This window comes from Oncorhynchus kisutch, linkage group LG16 (assembly GCF_002021735.2).
Source record: "Oncorhynchus kisutch isolate 150728-3 linkage group LG16, Okis_V2, whole genome shotgun sequence".
Taxonomy (NCBI): domain Eukaryota; kingdom Metazoa; phylum Chordata; class Actinopteri; order Salmoniformes; family Salmonidae; genus Oncorhynchus; species Oncorhynchus kisutch.
In genome coordinates, this window is record NC_034189.2 from 8,498,782 (window position 1) to 8,521,556 (window position 22,775).

The 22,775-nt window shown below is 38.7% G+C and overlaps 1 protein-coding gene across 4 annotated transcripts in view; it reads left to right on the forward strand.

Moving 5' to 3' along the window:
- The window catches only part of LOC109880282 (zinc finger protein 37-like), a 63,910-nt gene that overhangs the window by 28,027 nt on the left and 13,108 nt on the right, over positions 1-22,775 (forward strand). Inside the window, exons 1-3 of one of the 4 annotated variants that reach the window (XM_031791721.1) lie at positions 5,933-6,597; positions 8,462-8,911; positions 11,673-15,437. In XM_031791721.1, the coding sequence (XP_031647581.1) occupies positions 6,432-6,597; positions 8,462-8,911; positions 11,673-13,504 (2,448 nt within the window). In that variant the 5' untranslated portion in view covers positions 5,933-6,431 and the 3' untranslated portion in view covers positions 13,505-15,437. Of the gene's footprint in view, positions 1-5,932; positions 6,598-8,461; positions 8,912-11,672; positions 15,438-22,775 lie in introns of those variants that run through there. The other 3 variants (XM_031791718.1, XM_031791719.1, XM_031791720.1) reach the window with 3 other exon arrangements.

The following is a 22,775-nucleotide window of genomic DNA, read 5'->3' on the forward strand; positions in this document are numbered from 1 at the left end:
GATATCCATACAAGCATCATACTCACAAGTATCGTACTCCGATGTTTACCTCAACGTAGCCTCCATTCCAGGGATGGAAACTGCCTGGTACTCTGGATTGTCCCATTATCTTAACTGTTACACAAGGAGAATGAACGACGGCTGGGTTTGAAGTAAACTGCCGTTTTCACTATTGTGCTATTTCGAATGAGTCCCTGATTAGAAGGAGCGGATGGAAACCAGAAGTGTTTTGGCCCTCCAGGACGGACACAGGCGGTTCTATTAATCTGGCCCGGGCGCCGTGTAGGTGTTTTACACCGAGTGAAAGTTGACTGTATTGGTTTTGTAACCGGGCTGCCTCCCCTCTGTGACCCAGGTGTTGTTAAAAAATAACTGAATTCTGCCCATTGAACAGCTCTGGTGTACAGTACACAGTACAATGACATGCGTACCTCTTGGTTCACCTCTTGACAACAATATAACATTTTTAAAAAGTAAGTACAAAAATACATGCTCAATACAGTAACAATAGAATAACAATAGAACAGTAGAATAACAGTAGAACAGTAGAATAACAATAGAACAGTAGAATAACAATAGAACAGTAGAATAACAATAGAACAGTAGAATAACAATAGAACAGTAGAATAACAATAGAACAGTAGAATAACAATAGAATGACAATAGAACAGTAGAATAACAATAGAACAGTAGAATAACAATAGAATGACAATAGAACAGTAGAATAACAATAGAACAGTAGAATAACAATAGAACAGTAGAATAACAATAGAACAGTAGAATAACAATAGAACAGTAGAATGACAATAGAACAGTAGAATAACAATAGAACAATAGAATAACAATAGAACAGTAGAATAACAATAGAACAGTAGAATAACAGTAGAATGACAATAGCACAGTAGAATGACAATAGAACAGTAGAATAACAATAGAACAGTAGAATAACAATAACAATAGAATAACAATAGAACAGTAGAATAACAATAGAACAATATAATAACAATAGAACAGTAGAATAACAATAACAATAGAATAACAATAGAACAGTAGAATAACAATAGAACAATATAATAACAATAGAACAGTAGAATAACAATAGAACAGTAGAATAACAATACCAATAGAATAACAATAGAACAGTAGAATAACAATAGAACAGTAGAATAACAATAGAACAGTAGAATAACAATAACAATAGAACAGTAGAATAACAATAGAACAATAGAATAACAATAGAACAGTAGAATGACAATAGAACAGTAGACTAACAATAGAACAGTAGAATAACAATAGAACAGTAGACTAACAATAGAACAGTAGAATAACAATACCAATAGAATAACAATAGAACAGTAGAATAACAATAGAACAGTAGAATAACAATAGAACAGTAGAATAACAATAACAATAGAACAGTAGAATAACAATAGAACAGTAGAATAACAATAGAACAGTAGAATAACAATACCAATAGAATAACAATAGAACAGTAGAATAACAATAGAACAGTAGAATAACAATAGAACAGTAGAATAACAATAGAACAGTAGAATAACAATAGAATAACAATAGAACAGTAGAATGACAATAGAACAGTAGACTAACAATAGAACAGTAGAATAACAATAGAACAGTAGACTAACAATAGAACAGTAGAATGACAATAGAACAGTAGAATAACAATAGAACAGTAGAATGACAATAGAACAGTAGAATGACAATAGAACAGTAGAATGACAATAGAACAGTAGACTAACAATAGAACAGTAGACTAACAATAGAACAGTAGACTAACAATAGAACAGTAGACTGACAATAGAACAGTAGAATAACAATAACAATAGAACAGTAGAATGACAATAGAACAGTAGAATGACAATAGAACAGTAGAATAACAATAACAATAGAACAGTAGAATAACAATAGAACAGTAGAAAAACAATAGAACAGTAGAATAACAATAGAACAGTAGAATAACAATAGAACAGTAGAATAACAATAGAACAGTAGAATAACAATAGAACAGTAGAATAACAATAACAATAGAATAACAATAGAACAGTAGAATAACAATAGAACAGTAGAATAACAATAGAATGACAATAGAACAGTAGAATAACAATAGAACAGTAGAATAACAATAGAACAGTAGAATAACAATAGAACAGTAGAATGACAATAGAACAGTAGAATGACAATAGAACAGTAGAATGACAATAGAACAGTAGAATAACAATAGAACAGTAGAATAACAGTAGAATGACAATAGCACAGTAGAATGACAATAGAACAGTAGAATAACAATAGAACAGTAGAATAACAATAACAATAGAATAACAATAGAACAGTAGAATAACAATAGAACAATATAATAACAATAGAACAGTAGAATAACAATAACAATAGAATAACAATAGAACAGTAGAATAACAATAGAACAATATAATAACAATAGAACAGTAGAATAACAATAGAACAGTAGAATAACAATACCAATAGAATAACAATAGAACAGTAGAATAACAATAGACAGTAGAATAACAATAGAACAGTAGAATAACAATAACAATAGAACAGTAGAATAACAATAGAACAGTAGAATAACAATAGAACAGTAGAATAACAATAGAATAACAATAGAACAGTAGAATGACAATAGAACAGTAGACTAACAATAGAACAGTAGAATAACAATAGAACAGTAGACTAACAATAGAACAGTAGAATGACAATAGAACAGTAGAATAACAATAGAACAGTAGAATGACAATAGAACAGTAGAATGACAATAGAACAGTAGAATGACAATAGAACAGTAGAATAACAATAACAATAGAACAGTAGAATGACAATAGAACAGTAGAATGACAATAGAACAGTAGAATGACAATAGAACAGTAGAATGACAATAGAACAGTAGAATAACAATAGAACAGTAGAATAACAATAACAATAGAACAGTAGAATGACAATAGAACAGTAGAATGACAATAGAACAGTAGAATGACAATAGAACAGTAGAATGACAATAGAACAGTAGAATAACAATAACAATAGAACAGTAGAATGACAATAGAACAGTAGAATGACAATAGAACAGTAGAATGACAATAGAACAGTAGAATGACAATAGAACAGTAGAATAACAATAGAACAGTAGAATAACAATAGAACAGTAGAATAACAATAGAACAGTAGAATAACAAGAGAACAGTAGAATAACAATAAACAGTAGAATAACAATAACAATAGAATAACAATAGAACAGTAGAATAACAATAACAATAGAACAGTAGAATAACAATAGAACAGTAGAATAACAATAGAACAGTAGAATAACAATAACAATAGAACAGTAGAAAAACAATAGAACAGTAGAAAAACAATAGAACAGTAGAATAACAATAGAACAGTAGAATAACAATAGAACAGTAGAATAACAATAGAACAGTAGAATAACAATAACAATAGAATAACAATAGAACAGTAGAATAACAATAGAACAGTAGAATAACAATAGAACAGTAGAATAACAATAGAACAGTAGAATAACAATAGAACAATAGAATAACAATAACAATAGAATAACAATAGAACAGTAGAATAACAATAACAATAGAACAGTAGAATAACAATAGAACAGTAGAATGACAATAGAACAGTAGAATGACAATAGAACAATAGAATAACAACATATTATACAATGGGTGGGTGTAATCCTGAATGTTGATTGGTTAAAACCGCATTCCAGCCGGTGTCTATTCCACAAGTTACCACCACCTTAATCTATGATATTAAAATGCCTATTTACTCGGTTCCATCCAATCCACTGAGCAACCCAACTAAACAATTTATAAACTTGATCTTCACTATAAAAAGCATCTAGACATTACCTCACATTACTTTTAGTCTAACATTTAGTTTTCAACAGCAGAGATTTGTATAAACCTTGCTGCAGCTGTCCCATGGTAATGAACGTGTCAGGAGGGGACAGACAGCGGTTTCTCAGCCAGTTGAAATCATGAATCCGCTGACATCATTTTTATGGATATACAAAGAAATGTACATTTAAAAAAGGTAAAACAAAACGAAGTGCAGCTTCTTTGCAGCCTTTCCAGCTTCAGTGTGAAGTGATTGTGTTAGCTGTGTTGTCGGCTAGCTCCTCTGAACAACAGTGTCCAGCTTCAGTGTGAAGTGATTGTGTTAGCTGTGTTGTCGGCTAGCTCCTCTGAACAACAGTGTCCAGCTTCAGTGTGAAGTGATTGTGTTAGCTGTGTTGTCGGCTAGCTCCTCTGAACAACAGTGTCCAGCTTCAGTGTGAAGTGACTGTGTTAGCTGTGTTGTCGGCTAGCTCCTCTGAACAACAGTGTCCAGCTTCAGTGTGAAGTGATTGTGTTAGCTGTGTTGTCGGCTAGCTCCTCTGAACAACAGTGTCCAGCTTCAGTGTGAAGTGATTGTGTTAGCTGTGTTGTCGGCTAGCTCCTCTGAACAACAGTGTCCAGCTTCAGTGTGAAGTGATTGTGTTAGCTGTGTTGTCGGCTAGCTCCTCTGAACAACAGTGTCCAGCTTCAGTTTGAAGTGATTGTGTTAGCTGTGTTGTTGGCTAGCTCCTCTGAACAACATTGTAATGACGAGTGAGCACATTATCTATGTCAGGAGAAATCGCTCCACATTAGCGCATTGTTATGGATGTATCCAAATAAATGTCACTAGAAAACAGCTTAAACAAATGCAGGAAGGGCCATAACATCATCAAGGACCTCACAGGACCCCACACACCCCACGGGACCCCACGGACCCCACGGGACCCCACACACCCCAGCCACAATATTCTACTGTAAAAAATGTTGAGTGATGCCGTTGTTTGAGTGATGCCCTTTCTGCTAAATGTTATGCTGTTGTTATTTAAGTGATAATGCCATTGCAGCCGGTGTTTGGAGGATATATTGGCACGGTTTGTAGCCCTTTGACTTCGTCTCGGGCCTAACAACACACATGCCAATATATTCTGCAAACACCGTCTTCTTGGGCATTATCACTTAATTAATATCTGAATATTTGGTTGTTTATATTGGAATGTCTCTCAGGGTATTGAGAGAATGTTTTGACTGATGTTATTGATTCAGAATGTCTCTCAGGGTATTGAGAGAATGTTTTGACTGATGTTATTGATTCAGAATGTCTCTCAGGGTATTGAGAGAATGTTTTGACTGATGTTATTGATTCAGAATGTCTCTCAGGGTATTGAGAGAATGTTTGACTGATGTTATTGATTCATAAAAAAATGGTAGTGATACTTTCCAGAAAATGTATTTCTCATCAATTCTGACCTAATGCTGCTCATTGATGATATTGATTTAGTCTCGTAAATCGAGAAATTATATACAGTCGACTCCTGATGATGAATTGATTATCCCACATCATCCTATATTGATGTTTGTCTACATGTAGTTATCGTTTCCCTTTACTACTGTGCTAGTGGAGGCTGGTGGGAGGAGCTATAGGAGGATGGGCTCATTGTAATGGCTGGAATGGAATGGTGTAGAACATATCACATGTGGAAACCATTCATTCCATACCAGCCATTACAGCCCTCCTATAGCTCCTACCACCAGCCTCCACTGACTCGGGGTATACTACAAAATAGATTGAATAACAACAGATTTTCAGGTTGATTGAGAAGGCTAAACTTTGATATGTTTTTTTGGTTGGGTCAAACTGACCATTTTCTTTATTTTACCTTTATTTAACTAGACAAATTCTTATTTACAATGACGGCCTAGGAACAGTGGATTAACTGCCTGTTCAGGGGCAGAACAACAGATTTGTACCTTGTCAGCTCCGGGGTTTGAGCTTGCAACCTTCCGGTTACTAGTCCAACGCTCTAACCACTAGGCTACCCCGCACCATGCCCATTTCAAGCTTGACTATATTTTTGTTGGTTAAGAATATTTAGGCTAGTTTGCTGGCTAACTCAGGGACATGCTTTGTAGTATACACCTCTGGTCAGTAGGCTGGCTGCCTTGCACAATATTAAACCTCCACCCATCTGGCGACGCTGTTGTATGTTTCCGGGTTCCAGAAGAACCAAGGAGTATTCTAAAATTCCTCGACTAGAACACGGAAGTAGGATTGGAGGTGAACAGAGATCTATATGTAATGATGAGATGCTCACGTCACTCAATCCTGACAATAGAAGTTGTCCCAAAAGTAGGAAAGCAGGCGACAAGATTAGGTCCGAAATAAATCCATTGAAATGTATCGGGATTATTTTGGACAGATATTAACGAGTGTACCCTCTCGCTTCGCCTCATCCTCTCTGAGGTTACTTTGTTTTGATTTTGAACGTTATTGTTGTGGAGTAAAGAAAGACCTAGTTAGCTACTGACTGAACTAAATAGGCTACCCAACTCCCAGTCGTCTGAAATATGCCTAAACTACAGTTGTTGCGTGTGTTTTTAAATGAGCGCTTAACTACGGCTGCTGTGGAGATTTTCGGTGCAGTTGAGAAAACGGTAGTGGAGTACCAGGAGGAGAATGATCGGCTACGGAGACTGCTGCGGATCACACCGGAGATACAACTATGTAGAATAGGTTAGTATGTAGATCTACTGATAGTTAGATATAGTTCTACTCAATTAGCAAACTGCTTAGGTAAATAGAGATCACAGTTTCAACCAAATGTTTTTAATGAGATGTTCTACCTACCTAACTACTGTATATATTGGTCTACAGGCCTAAAGCAATCAAGCGTTTATCTGCGAATGTGTAATTTACTAGATTAAATAAACCATTAAATCCATTAACAATTATTACGTAGGCCTATGATTATATAGTTGTCTGCATATTTGATTACTTATCTAAAGCCTTCAAATCTAAGTGTATTTGTACCATGCTTCGTAAACAGGCATAAACTAACAGTGAAATGCTTACTTATGGCCCTCCAACAATGCAGAGAGAAAAATAATAAAGATAACACAGGGTTCTCCTCAAAGAATGTGAGAGGCGCTGCGCCATCTTGTGGACTGAATGCTCCACTATGTAAAACGTGTTAAGATATTAGGACATGTTTTGCTTCAGATTGCAGGACATGGCTGTTGCAGGTGTAAGAAAACACCACCATCTCTGAGCCCAGAGTGGGGCTCTGCCCTCGTACTCAGTAGCACCACCTTGTTAAAAAATCCTGCGGAGAACCCTGACAATGAGTAACGATACTGTTGTATACACAGGGTACCATTATGGCTATATACACAGGGTACCAGTATAGCTGTGTACACAGGGTACCAGTATGGCTATATACACGGGGTACCAGTATAGCTGGACACGGGGTACCAGTATAGCTGTATACACAGGGTACCAGTATAGCTGTATACACAGGGTACCAGTATAGCTCTATACACGGGGTACCAGTATAGCTGGACACGGGGTACCAGTATAGCTGTATACACGGGGTACCAGTATAGCTGGACCCGGGGTACCAGTATAGCTATATACACGGGGTACCAGTATAGCTGTATACACGGGGTACCAGTATAGCTGTATACACGGGGTACCAGTATAGCTGTATACACGGGGTACCAGTATAGCTATATACACGGGGTACCAGTATAGCTGTATACACGGGGTACCAGTATAGCTGTATACACGGGGTACCAGTATAGCTGTATACACGGGGTACCAGTATAGCTGGACCCGGGGTACCAGTATAGCTGGACCCGGGGTACCAGTATAGCTGGACACGGGGTACCAGTATAGCTGGACATGGGGTACCAGTATAGCTATATACACGGGGTACCAGTATGGCTGTATACACAGGGTACCAGTATAGCTGTATACACGGGGTACCAGTATAGCTGTGTACACAGGGTACCAGTATAGCTGTATACACGGGGTACCAGTATTTGGCCAATTTTTCAGTTTTTGATTTGTTAAAAATGTTTGAAATATCCAATAAATGTCATTCCACTTCATGATTGTGTCCCACTTGTTGTTGATTCTTCACAAAAAATACAGTTTTATATCTTTATGTTTGAAGCCTGAAATGTGGCAAAAGGTCGCAAAGTTCAAGGGGGCCGAATACTTTCGCAAGGCACTGTATATACAGGGTACCAGTATGACTATATATATATATATATATATATACAGGGTAACAGTATGACTATATATATATATATACAGGGTACCAGTAATATGGACCACCTAGATCTATGAGAGGGACATTTTAGTTTTTTCTGAATATCTGTGTTAAGTTTTGTTTTGTCGTCTACATTTGTGTTTCCATTCAACACTGAATGTCAATGTTTGTATCTGGTTTTTCGTATTGGAACATCATAAACAGATCATTAAAAAATATATTAAAATGCTTTTTGTCGGCGTCAACAAAAGCCTTTAGAAATGGCATTGTGCACTCAGGCATGTCTGTATAGGTGACCTCTGACCCTCCTCTCCTTCCCTCCAGACTCCCTGCAGGTCTCTGTCTCTGAAGAGGAGGTTCCCCCTGAGCAGCAGCACTGTGAGCAGGAGTGGAGCCCCAGTCTGGGGCAGGAGGACCCAGAGACCAAACAGATTAAAGAGGAACAGGAGGAAGTCAGGACCAGTCAGGAGGAAGAGCAGCTTCAAGGGCTCTTTGATACCAAAGACTCCATATTCACTCCTTCCTGTGTGAAAAGTGAATGTGATCTGGAGAACCCATGTCAAGAAGTCATATTAGCTGAACACCCAACTCTCAGTCCACTGAAAACGTCTAAACTACAGTTGTTGAGTGTGTTGTTAAATGAATGTTTAACGGCATCTGCTGCTGTGGAGATTTTTGGTGCGATTGAGAAAACTGTAGCAGAGTACCAGGAGGAGAATGATCTGCTACGGAGACTGCTGCGGAGGACACCAGAGATACAACTATGTAGAATAGGTTAGTATGTAGATCTAATACCTAGCTAGCTAAACTGTTTCCGGGCACTCTGTTCACAATGTTGACATCAGCAAACCGCTCTCCCAACAACACCATACACGTGGTCTGCGGTTGTGAGGCCGGTTGGACGTACTGTCAAATGATCTAAAATGATGTTGGATGTGGCTTATGGCAGAGAAATAAACATTTAATTCTCTGGCAACAGCTCTGGTGGATATTCCTGCAGTCAGCTTGCCATTTGCACGCTCCCTCAACTTGAGACATCTGTGGCATTGGGTTCGTGTGACAAAACTGCACATTTTATAGTGGCCTTTTATTGTCCCCAACACAAGGTGCACCTGTGTAATGATTGTGCTATTTAATCAGCATCTTGATATAGCACACCTGTCGGATGGATGGATTATCTTGGCAAAGGAGAAATGCTCACTTAACAGGAATGTAAACAAATTTGTGAACACATTGAGAGAAATAAGCTTTTTGTGCGTATGGACAATTTCTGGGATCTTTTGTTTCAGCTCATGAAACATGGGACCAACACTTTACATGTTGCGTTTATATTTTTGTTCAGTGTAGGAACAATTTATCCTTGATTGCTATACAGATTTGGAAACTTTGAACACTAAACTTAACTTAACTATCATCCAAAATAACTTTACAAATACCAACAAACAAAAAATAGTTTTTGCTTTGTCATTATGGGATATTATGTGTAGATTGTTGAGGAAAATGTAATCAATTTTAGAATACGCCTGTAACGTAGCAATATGTGGAAAAAGTGAAGGGGTCTGAATACTCATCCTTCCTGGTCTCTATGCTGCTACCAGTATATCTCTCTGGAAAAGTGGGGGTTTAGAAAGGAGCCATATAAGGAGAAGTGGGGGTTTTGAAAGGAGCCATATCAGGAGAAGTGGGGGTGAAGTAAGGAGCCATATAAGGAGAAGTGGGGGTTTTGAAAGTTACAAAAGTTACCATATAAGGAGAAGTGGGCGTTTTGAAAGGAGCCATATAAGGAGAAGTGGGGTTTTTGAAAGGAGCCATATAAGGAGAAGTGGGGGTTTAGTAAGGTACCATATAAGGAGAGGTGGAGGTTTAGAAAGGAGCCATATAAGGAGAAGTGGAGGTTTAGTAAGGTACCATACAAGGAGAAGTGGGGGTTTAGAAAGGAGCCATATAAGGAGAAGTGGGGGTTTAGTAAGGAGCCATATAAGGAGAAGTGGGGGTTTTGAAAGTTACCATATAAGGAGAAGTGGGGGTTTTGAAAGTTACGAAAGTTACCATATAAGGAGAAGTGGGGGTTTAGTAAGGTACCATATAAGGAGAAGTGGAGGTTTAGAAAGGAGCCATATAAGGAGAAGTGGCGGTTTAGTAAGGTACCATACAAGGAGAAGTGGGGGTTTAGAAAGGAGCCATATAAGGAGAAGTGGGGGTTAAGTAAGGAACCATACAAGGAGAAGTGGGGGTTTTGAAAGTTATCATATAAGGAGAAGTGGGGGTTTTGAAAGGAGCCATATAAGGAGAAGTGGGGGTTAAGTAAGGAACCATATAAGGAGAAGTGGGGGTTTTGAAAGTTACCATATAAGGAGAAGTGGGGGTGAATTAAGTTACCATATAAGGAGAAGTGGGGGTTTTGAAAGGAGCCATATAAGGAGAAGTGGGGTTTTTGAAAGGAGCCATATAAGGAGAAGTGGGGGTTTTGCAAGGAGCCATATAAGGAGAAGTGGGGGTTTTGAAAGGAGCCATATAAGGAGAAGTGGGGGTTTAGAAAGGAGCCATATAAGGAGAAGTGGGAGTTTAGAAAGGAGCCATATAAGGAGAAGTGGGAGTTTAGAAAGGAACCATATAAGGAGAAGTGGGGGTTTTGAAAGTTACGAAAGTTACCATATAAGGAGAAGTGGGGGTTTTGAAAGGAGCCATATAAGGAGAAGTGGGTGTGAAGTAAGGAGCCATATAAGGAGAAGTGGGGGTTTTGAAAGTTACGAAAGTTACCATATAAGGAGAAGTGGGGGTTTTGAAAGGAGCCATATAAGGAGAAGTGGGGGTTTTGAAAGGAGCCATATAAGGAGAAGTGGGGGTTTAGTAAGGTACCATATAAGGAGAAGTGGAGGTTTAGAAAGGAGCCATATAAGGAGAAGTGGAGGTTTAGTAAGGTACCATACAAGGAGAAGTGGGGGTTTAGAAAGGAGCCATATAAGGAGAAGAGGGGGTTTTGAAAGGAGCCATATAAGGAGAAGTGGGGGTTTTGAAAGGAGCCATATAAGGAGAAGTGGGGGTTTAGGAAGGTACCATATAAGGAGAAGTGGGGGTTTAGAAAGGAGCCATATAAGGAGAAGTGGGGGTTTAGTAAGGAGCCATATAAGGAGAAGTGGGGGTTTAGAAAGGAGACATATAAGGAGAAGTGGGGGTTTAGTAAGGTACCATATAAGGATAAGTGGGGGTTCAGACATGCTGTAGTGGATGCTAAGCTTAACCTAAGGTTCTTATGCCAATCATGGTCCTTCGATCCTCTAAAACATACACTATTTTTCAGATGTGCAAAGATTGTTAAGGGTTAGACGGTGTCGGTGGAACTTTTGTTCTCATTAGCAACAGTGTGTTCAATAGTAGGCATGTTAACCCACCACCTATATGGCTTTTGTGAACGAAAGCAAATACCTAGCTAGCTGTCTGCACTCAGGCTGTATAGATCATAGAGATCTATAATTCATGAGTGATTCCAAATTCTGTTATAAATAACCTCTGCTCCTCCTCTCCTTCCCTCTAGACTGCCTGCAGCTCTCTGTCTCTGAAGAGGAGGTTCCCCCTGAGCAGCAGCACTGTGAGCAGGAGTGGAGCCCCAGTCTGGGGCAGGAGGACCCAGAGACCAAACAGATTAAAGAGGAACAGGAGGAAGTCAGGACCAGTCAGGAGGAAGAGCAGCTTCAAGGGCTCTTTGTTACCAAAGACTCCATATTCACTCCTTCCTGTGTGAAAAGTGAATGTGATCAGGAGGACCCACTTCAGTCCTTGACTCTTCCCCAAACCCAGAATGTGGAGAACAGAGAGAGAGACTCTAAACCAGTGAAACTCACACCTTTTGTCACTGTGACCCACATTAAGGGTCTCAACATTCCCTGTGACCCTCCAGGTAATCAAAACAATGCCTACAGACACAGTTCAGCTGTAAGCAGCTACACAGTAGGACTTGACAGCAGCCCACCATTGGATCCCAGTCCACCATTGGATCCCAGTCCACCATTGGATCCCAGTCCACCATTAGATCCCAGCCCACCATTGGATCCCAGTCCACCATTGGATCCCAGTCCACCATTGGATCCCAGTCCACCATTGGATCCCAGTCCACCATTGGATCCCAACCCACCAATGGGGGAACACTGTTCCAAACCCAGCACCACATCTAGAAAAACTAGCCACTGCTGTGACTGTGGTGAAACATTTGCTCTGAAAGCTGACCTGCAGAGGCATATGACTCTCACCAAGAAGAGACTCAGTGAATGCAGCTTCGGCAATAAACACTACAACTCCACCTGTAAACTGAAGGCCCATGTCCGACTCTGTCATGGTGGTAAACCCTGTATCTGCCCTGTTTGTAGAAAGACCTTCAAATACAAAGGAGATCTGTCCAGGCACATGAGTATTCACAAAGGAGAGAAACCATTTAGCTGTGGTGACTGTGGGAAAAGCTTCAGTCAGAAGGGGAACCTAACTGAACATGTACTGATTCACACAGGAGAGAAACCATTTAGCTGTGGTGACTGCGGGAAAAGCTTCAGTCAGAGGGGACACCTTACTGTTCACAAACTGACTCACACAGGTGAGAAACCTTTTACCTGTGGAGACTGCGGGAAAAGTTTTAGTCAGAAGGGGAACCTAAGCATTCATAAACTGACACACACGGGAGAGAAACCTTTTACCTGTGGAGACTGCGGGAAAAGCTTTGGGCTCAAGCGGCACCTAACCATGCATAAACTGACTCACACAGGAGAGAAACCGTTTAGCTGTGGAGACTGTGGGAAAAGCTTTAATCGCAAGGAGGTCTTAACCATGCATATACGGACTCACACAGGTGAGAAACCATTTATCTGTGGTGACTGTGGGAAAAGCTACAGGCATAAAGGGTCCCTTAAGATACATATATTTTCTCACACTGGAGAGAAACTTTTTACCTGCGGTGACTGTGGGAAAAGCTTCAATAAGAGGGGGAACCTAAACATGCATTTACGGACTCACACAGGAGAGAAACCGTTTAGCTGTGGAGACTGTGGGAAAAGCTTCAATCAAAGGGGGAACCTAACCACGCATATACGGACTCACAGCAGAGATAATTCCTTTCGCTGTGGTGACTGTGGGGAAAACTTTGATGAGAAGGGACACCTAACTGAACATATACGGACTCACACAGGAGAGAAACCATACAGGTGTGGTGACTGTGGGAAAAGCTTCATTCAGAAGGCGGACCTAAGGAGGCATATACTGATTCACACAGGAGAGAAACCACATGGCTGCTCCGTCTGTGGTAAAGGATTCACTCATAAATCTCATCTGCTGAGGCATGTGGATAAAATCCACAAAGGAAGAATACAGGACAGAAACTGAAAGAGGAAAGAACATTAGGACAAAGAGATTATCTGTCAGGTAAGTGAATAAAAAGGCAGGATGTGGACAAATCTCTTAGGAAGCAACAGTGATATGGCCCTCATCAAATATGCAGACGACATGGCTCTGGTTGCTTGCCTGGAGGTCAAGGCCATCTCCAGCTACTCCCAGTCCATTGACTGCCTCTTGATGTGGTTTGACAGTAGCTTTCTTGACCTCAACGTCACCAAGAATAAAAAAAACTGTGCCTTGGAGGAAAGAAAGTTGGGAAATGGAAGCCCTTCTCTCGAGCTTGTCACTATGGAAGGATGTGGAGCAAGTCACACATTTTAAATACTTGGGGACAATTTTCGACCACAAACTTCCAGTAAAACACTGACCTCATCTACAAAAAGGCAAGGCCGTTTCTTTCCCTACTTAAGATACTATGACGTTTTAATGCAAGCAAACTCACACGAATCGTGGTACACAAATACCAGATTGAGTGTTCTCAATTACAGTTCTGGTACCTCTCAGTGATGTTTAATTGTTTGTTTCATTTTGACATGTAAATGTTTAATGTGTTTTATGTCTGTTTTCATACTTTGATTATAACTCAGAGTGCCAACGACACATTTGCATTCAGTTTCAACTTAATGGACAATAAAGTTTGTCTCGTTATTTTAAAGCTTAAAGCTCTTAACTCTGGATCATTCATGCTTTGGGTTACAGAAATATATATGTGCGATCGATTGACTTTTGCAAAACATTGTATGTAAATCAAATTTGACAGTAAGTAATTCCACACAAAGTCCAAATGAAATTCGACTTCCACTTTTATGCCAACTCCTCCGAAAAGAGATATATATATATATTATATTATATGAGGTTGGACACCACCCTTGGAGCAGTTGTTGTGGGGTGGTTAAGTGCCTTGCTCAAGGGCACAACAGCATCTATGTTTAAAAAATATATATATTTCCTCTGAAAGCTGACCTGCAGAGACATGTGACTCTCCCCAAGAAGAGACTCAGTGGATGCAGCTTCGGCAATAAACACTACAACTCCACCTGTAAACTGAATGTCTATGTCCGTATCTGTCACCGTGGGAAACCCTGTATCTGCCCTGTTCGTGGCAAGACCTTCAAAACACAAAGGAGATCTGTCCAATCACATGAGGATTCACACAGGAGAGAAAATATTTAGCTGTGGTGACTGTGGGAAAAGCTTCAGTCGCTAGGGGAAGCATAAACTGACTCACATAGGAGATAAACAACATGGATGCTCAGTCTGTGGTAAAATATTCAATTGTAAGGCTCATCTGCTGAAGAATGTAAATTACGTCCACAAAGAAAGAAATCAGGACAAATACATATTTTGTCAGAAGATGGGTGTCGCCTGTTTGAATTAGTCTTTGATTAGAAACCAGAAGTGTTTTGGCCCTCCAGGACGGACACAGGCGGTTCTATTAATCTGGCCCGGGCGCCCGTGTAGGTGTTTTACACCGAGTGAAAGTTGACTGTATTGGTTTTGTAACCGGGCTGCCTCCCCTGTGTGACCCAGGTGCCCCGATCAAAGCCCACGGGCGAAGCTCAAAGCAAAGTGATGTAGAAGCACATGGAATAATGAGTAGGATTCTGTGTTTTCATATTGCAAAAGTCATTTATTTTCTTATCTGCCAATGAAATAAAGTTGATTATTCTAACATTTATTTGATGGAAAAGAGATGTTTCTGTTTCTGAACAACGCACCATTCTGCCTTGTTCACAACATGACTGAGCAGCACAGATTACTGTTCCATTTGAGAAGGGATCTCCACCCACCCCACTTTCGACCTGATGACGTAACGGCATGTGCCCCGTGGCTCAGCATAACTGAATCCTGCCCATTGAACAGCCCTGGTGTACAGTACAATGACATGCGTACCTCTTGGTTCACCTCTTGACAACAATAATATCAAATAAAAAATGAAGTACCAAAATATAGGCTCAATACAGTAACAATATAATATCAGTAGAATAACAATATAATAACAATAGAATAACAATAGAATAACAATAGAATAACAATATAATAACAATATAATAACAATACAATATCAGTAGAATAACAATAGAACAGTAGAATAACAATATAATATCAGTAGAATAACAATATAATATCAGTAGAATAACAATATAATATCAGTAGAATAACAATAGAACAGTAGAATAACAATAGAACAGTAGAATAACAGTAGAACAACAGTAGAACAGTAGAATAACAATAGAACAGTAGAATAACAATAGAACAGTAGAATAACAATAGAACAGTAGAATAACAATAGAACAGTAGAATAACAATAGAACAGTAGAATAACAATAGAATAACAATAGAACAGTAGAATAACAGTAGAACAGTAGAATAACAATAGAATAACAATAGAACAGTAGAATAACAATAGAACAGTAGAATAACAGTAGAACAGTAGAATAACAATAGAATAAACAATAGAACAGTAGAATAACAATAGAATAACAATAGAACAGTAGAATAACAATAGAACAGTAGAATAACAATAGAACAGTAGAATAACAGTAGAACAGTAGAATAACAATAGAATAACAATAGAACAGTAGAATAACAATAGAACAGTAGAATAACAATAGAATAACAGTAGAACAGTAGAATAACAATAGAATAACAGTAGAACAGTAGAATAACAATAGAATAACAATAGAACAGTAGAATAACAATAGAACAGTAGAATAACAATAGAATAACAGTAGAACAGTAGAATAACAATAGAACAATAGAATAACAATAGAACATTAGAATAACTATAGAACAGTAGAATAACAATAGAACAGTAGAATAACAATAGAACAGTAGAATAACAATAGAACAGTAGAACAGTAGAATAACAATAGAACAGTAGAATAACAATAGAACAGTAGAATAACAATAGAACAGTAGAATAACAGTAGAACAGTAGAATAACAATAGAATAACAATAGAACAGTAGAATAACAGTAGAACAGTAGAATAACAATAGAATAACAATAGAACAGTAGAATAACAATAGAACAGTAGAATAACAATAGAACAGTAGAATAACAATAGAACAGTAGAATAACAATAGAATAACAATAGAATAACAGTAGAACAGTAGAATAACAATAGAATAACAGTAGAACAGTAGAATAACAATAGAACAATATAATAACAATAGAACAGTAGAATAACAATAGAACAATATAATAACAATAGAACAATATAATAACAATAGAACAGTAGAATAACAATAGAACAGTAGAATGACAATAGAACAGTAGAATAACAATAGAACAATATAATAACAATAGAACAGTAGAATAACAATAGAACAGTAGAATGACAATAGAACAGTATAATAACAATAGAACAGTAGAATAACAATAGAACAATATAATAACAATAGAACAGTAGAATAACAATAGAACAGTAGAATGACAATAGAACAGTAGAATAACAATAGAACAATATAATAACAATAGAACAGTAGAATAACAATAGAACAGTAGAATAACAATAGAACAATATAATAACAATAGAACAGTAGAATAACAATAGAACAGTAGAATAACAATAGAACAGTAGAATAACAATAGAACAGTAGAATAACAATAGAACAGTAGAATAACAATAGAATAACAATAGAACAGTAGAATAACAATAGAACAGTAGAATAACAATAGAACAATAGAATAACAATAGAACAGTAGAATAACAATAGAACAGTAGAATAACAATAGAACAGTAGAATAACAGTAGAACAGTAGAATAACAATAGAATAACAATAGAACAGTAGAATAACAATAGAACAGTAGAATAACAATAGAACAGTAGAATAACAATAGAACAGTAGAATAACAATAGAACAGTAGAATAACAATAGAATTACAGTAGAACAGTAGAATAACAATAGAACAGTAGAATAACAATAGAACAATATAATAACAATAGAACAGTAGAATAACAATAGAATAACAATAGAACAGTAGAATAACAATAGAACAGTAGAATAACAATAGAACAGTAGAATAACAATAGAATAACAATAGAACAGTAGAATAACAATAGAACAATAGAATATCAGTAGACTAACAATAGAATAACACTAGAATGACAGTAGAACAACAATAGAACAGTAGAATACTAAGGCAAGGTGTAGACAACAGTCTTAGGAAAGCAAAGCAACTCTGGATCATTCATGCTGTTGGGTCGAGATAATTAAATGTGTGATGATTTTATTTTTTTGGAAAACGTTCTATGTAAATAAAGTTTGATTTGATTTGAATGACGAGGTAATGGTCAAAAAAAGTAGTCCCACTGTTTTATGAGAATCTCACACATCTGCTGTTCAACGTCTGTTGATTTTTTTCATGCTGTTAGAAACAGGAATATCTGGTCGTTTGATTCAGAATGTCTCTCAGGGTATTGAGATAATGTTTTGACTGATGTTATTGATTCAGAATGTCTCTCAGGGTATTGAGATAATGTTTTGACGGATGTTATTGATTCATTAAAAATGGTATTGATACTTTCCAGAAAATGTATTTCTCATCAATTCTGACCTAATGCTGCTCATTGATGATATTGATTTAGTCTCGTAAATGGAGAAATGATATACAGTCGACTCCTGATGATGAATTTATTATCCCACATCATCCTATATTGATGATAACCACTGTTTGTCTACATGTAGTTATCGTTTCCCTTTACTACTTTACTACTGAGGGCAGTAGTTGATTCCATTCCAGCCCGTCCTCCTAAGGCTCACATCCTCCTAAAGCTCCTCCCACCAACCACCAGTGACTGAGGGGTATCATTAAGCAATAAGGCACAAGGAGGTGTAGTATATGGCCAATATACCATGGCTAAGGGATGTTCTTAGGCACGACTCATCGCATGTGATATTTGCCATATACCACAAACCCCTGAGGTATCTTATTGCTATCAGAAACTGGTTACCAATATAATTACGGGAGTAAAAATAAATGTTTTGTCATACCGGTGGTATACGGTCTGATATACCACGGCTGTTAGCCAATCATCATTCAGGGCTCGAACCACCCAGTTTGTAATACAAAGTGGGTTCAATAACTTTGATAAACAACCAAAAATAATGACTGATAATCAGGTGGATTGAGACAGCTAAAGTTTGATATGCGTTTTTGGTTTAGTCAAATTGACCAAGCCCATTTCAAGCTTATATATCATTTTTAGGCTAGTTTGCTAGCTAACTCAGGGACATGCTTTGTAGTATACACCTCTGGTCAGTAGGCTGGCTGCCTTGCACAATAATAAACCCCCATCCATCTGGCGACGCTGTTGTATGTTTCCGGGTTCCAAAAGAACCAAGGAGTATTCTAAAATTCCTCGACTAGAACACGGAAGTAGGATTGGAGGTGAACAGAGATCTGTATGTAATGATGAGATGCTCATGTCACTCAATCCTGACAATAGAAGTCGTTGTCCCAAAAGTAGGAAAGCAGGCGACAAGATTAGGTCCGAAAAAAATCCATTGAAACGTATCGGGATTATTTTGGACAGATATTAACGAGTGTAACCTCTATAGGCTACCCAACTCCCAGTCGTCTGAAATATGCCTAAACTACAGTTGTTGCGTGTGTTTTTAAATGAGCGCTTAACTACGGCTGCTGTGGAGATTTTCGGTGCAGTTGAGAAAACGGTAGTGAAATACCAGGAGGAGAATGATCGGCTACGGAGACTGCTGGGGATCACACCGGAGATACAACTATGTAGAATAGGTTAGTATGTAGATCTACTGATAGTTAGATATAGTTCTACTCAATTAGCAAACTGCTTAGGTAAATAGAGATCACAGTTTCAACCAAATGTTTTTAATGAGATGTTCTACCTACCTAACTACTGTATATATTGGTCTACAGGCCTAAAGCAATCAAGCTTTTATCTGCGAATGTGTAATTTACTAGATTAAATAAACCATGAAAGCCATTAACAATTATTACGTAGGCCTATGATTATATAGTTGTCTGTATATTTGATTACTTATCTAAAGCCTTCAAATCTAATTGTATTTGTCACATGCTTCGTAAACAGGCATAAACTAACAGTGAAATGCTTACTTATGGCCCTCCAACAATGCAGAGAGAAAAATAATAAAGATAACACAGGGTTCTCCTCAAAGAATGTGAGAGGCGCTGCGCCATCTTGTGGACTGAATGCTCCACTATGTAAAACGTGTTAAGATATTAGGACATGTTTTGCTTCAGATTGCAGGACATGGCTGTTGCAGGTGTAAGAAAACACAAACATCTCTGAGCCCAGAGTGGGGCTCTGCCCTCGTACTCAGTAGCACCACCTTGTTAAAAAATCCTGCGGAGAACCCTGACAATGAGTAACGATACTGTTGTATACACGGGGTACCAGTATAGCTGGACACGGGGTACCAGTATAGCTGTATACACAGGGTACCAGTATGGCTATATACACAGGGTACCAGTATAGCTGTATAGACAGGGTACCAGTATAGCTATATATACACAGGGGACCAGTATGGCTATATACACAGGGTACCAGTATAGCTGTATAGACAGGGTACCAGTATAGCTATATATACACAGGGGACCAGTATAGCTATATATACACAGGGTACCAGTATAGCTATATATACACAGGGTACCAGTATGGCTATATACACAGGGTACCAGTATAGCTGTATACACAGGGTACCAGTATGGCTATATACACAGGGTACCAGTATAGCTGTATAGACAGGGTACCAGTATAGCTGTATAGACAGGGTACCAGTATAGCTATATATACACAGGGTACCAGTATAGCTATATATACACAGGGTACCAGTATGGCTATATACACAGGTACCAGTATGGCTATATACACAGGGTACAAGTATAGCTGTATAGACAGGGTACCAGTATGGCTATATACACAGGGTGCCAGTATAGCTGTATACACAGGGTACCAGTATGGCTATATACACAGGGTACCAGTATAGCTATATACACAGGGTACCAGTATAGCTGTATACACGGGGTACCAGTATAGCTGTATACACAGGGTACCAGTATAGCTGTATACACGGGGTACCAGTATAGCTATATACACAGGGTACCAGTATAGCTGTATACACGGGGTACCAGTATAGCTGTATACACAGGGTACCAGTATAGCTGTATACACAGGGTACCAGTATAGCTGTATACACAGGGTACCAGTATAGCTGTATACACGGGGTACCAGTATAGCTGTATACACGGGGTACCAGTATAGCTATATACACAGGGTACCAGTATAGCTGTATACACGGGGTACCAGTATAGCTGTATACACAGGGTACCAGTATAGCTGTATACACAGGGTACCAGTATAGCTGTATACACAGGGTACCAGTATAGCTATATACACAGGGTACCAGTATAGCTGTATACACGGGGTACCAGTATAGCTATATACACAGGGTACCAGTATAGCTGTATACACGGGGTACCAGTATAGCTGTATACACAGGGTACCAGTATAGCTGTATACACAGGGTACCAGTATAGCTGTATACACAGGGTACCAGTATAGCTGTATACACAGGGTACCAGTATAGCTGTATACACAGGGTACCAGTATAGCTATATACACAGGGTACCAGTATAGCTATATTTATTTATTTATTTTTATTTCACCTTTATTTAACCAGGTAGGCCAGTTGAGAACATGTTCTCATTTACAATTGCGACCTGGCCAAGATAAAGCAAAGAAGTTCGACAGATACAACGACACAGAGTTACACATGGAGTAAAACAAACATACAGTCAATAATACAGTATAAACAAGTCTATATACGATGTGAGCAAATGAGGTGAGATAAGGGAGGTAAAGGCAAAAAAAAGGCCATAGTGGCGAAGTAAATACAATATAGCAAGTAAAACACTGGAATGGTAGATTTGCAATGGAAGAATGTGCAAAGTAGAAATAAAAATAATGGGGTGCAAAGGAGCAAAATAAATAAATACAGTCGGGAAAGAGGTAGTTGTTTGGGCTAAATTATAGGTGGGCTATGTACAGGTGCAGTAATCTGTGAGCTGCTCTGACAGTTGGTGCTTAAAGCTAGTGAGGGAGATAAGTGTTTCCAGTTTCAGAGATTTTTGTAGTTCGTTCCAGTCATTGGCAGCAGAGAACTGGACGGAGAGGCGGCCAAAGAAATAATTGGTTTTGGGGGTGACTAGAGAGATATACCTGCTGGAGCGTGTGCTACAGGTGGGAGATGCTATGGTGACCAGCGAGCTGAGATAAGGGGGGACTTTACCTAGCAGGGTCTTGTAGATGACATGGAGCCAGTGGGTTTGGCGACGAGTATGTAGCGAGGGCCAGCCAACGAGAGCGTACGGGTTGCAATGGTGGGTAGTATATGGGGCTTTGGTGACAAAACGGATTGCACTGTGATAGACTGCATCCAATTTGTTGAGTAGGGTATTGGAGGCTATTTTGTAAATGACATCGCCGAAGTCGAGGATGGTCAGTTTTACAAGGGTATGTTTGGCAGCATGAGTGAAGGATGCTTTGTTGCGAAATAGGAAGCCAATTCTAGATTTAACTTTGGATTGGAGATGTTTGATGTGGGTCTGGAAGGAGAGTTTACAGTCTAACCAGACACCTAGGTATTTGTAGTTGTCCACGTATTCTAAGTCAGAGCCGTCCAGAGTAGTGATGTTGGACAGGCGGGCAGGTGCAGGCAGCGATCGGTTGAAGAGCATGCATTTAGTTTTACTTGTATTGAAGAGCAATTGGAGGCCACGGAAGGAGAGTTGTATGGCGTTGAAGCTTGCCTGGAGGGTTGTTAACACAGTGTCCAAAGAAGGGCCAGAAGTATACAGAATGGTGTTGTCTGCGTAGAGGTGGATCAGAGACTCACCAGCAGCAAGAGCGACATCATTGATGTATACAGAGAAGAGAGTCGGTCCAAGAATTGAACCCTGTGGCACCCCCATAGAGACTTCCAGAGGTCCGGACAGCAGACCCTCCGATTTGACAAACTGAACTCTATCAGAGAAGTAGTTGGTGAACCAGGCGAGGCAATCATTTGAGAAACCAAGGCTGACGAGTCTGCCGATGAGGATGTGGTGATTGACAGAGTCGAAAGCCAGATCAATGGCTATATACACAGGGTACCAGTATAGCTGTATACACAGGGTACCAGTATAGCTGTATACACGGGGTACCAGTATAGCTGTATACACGGGGTACCAGTATAGCTATATACACAGGGTACCA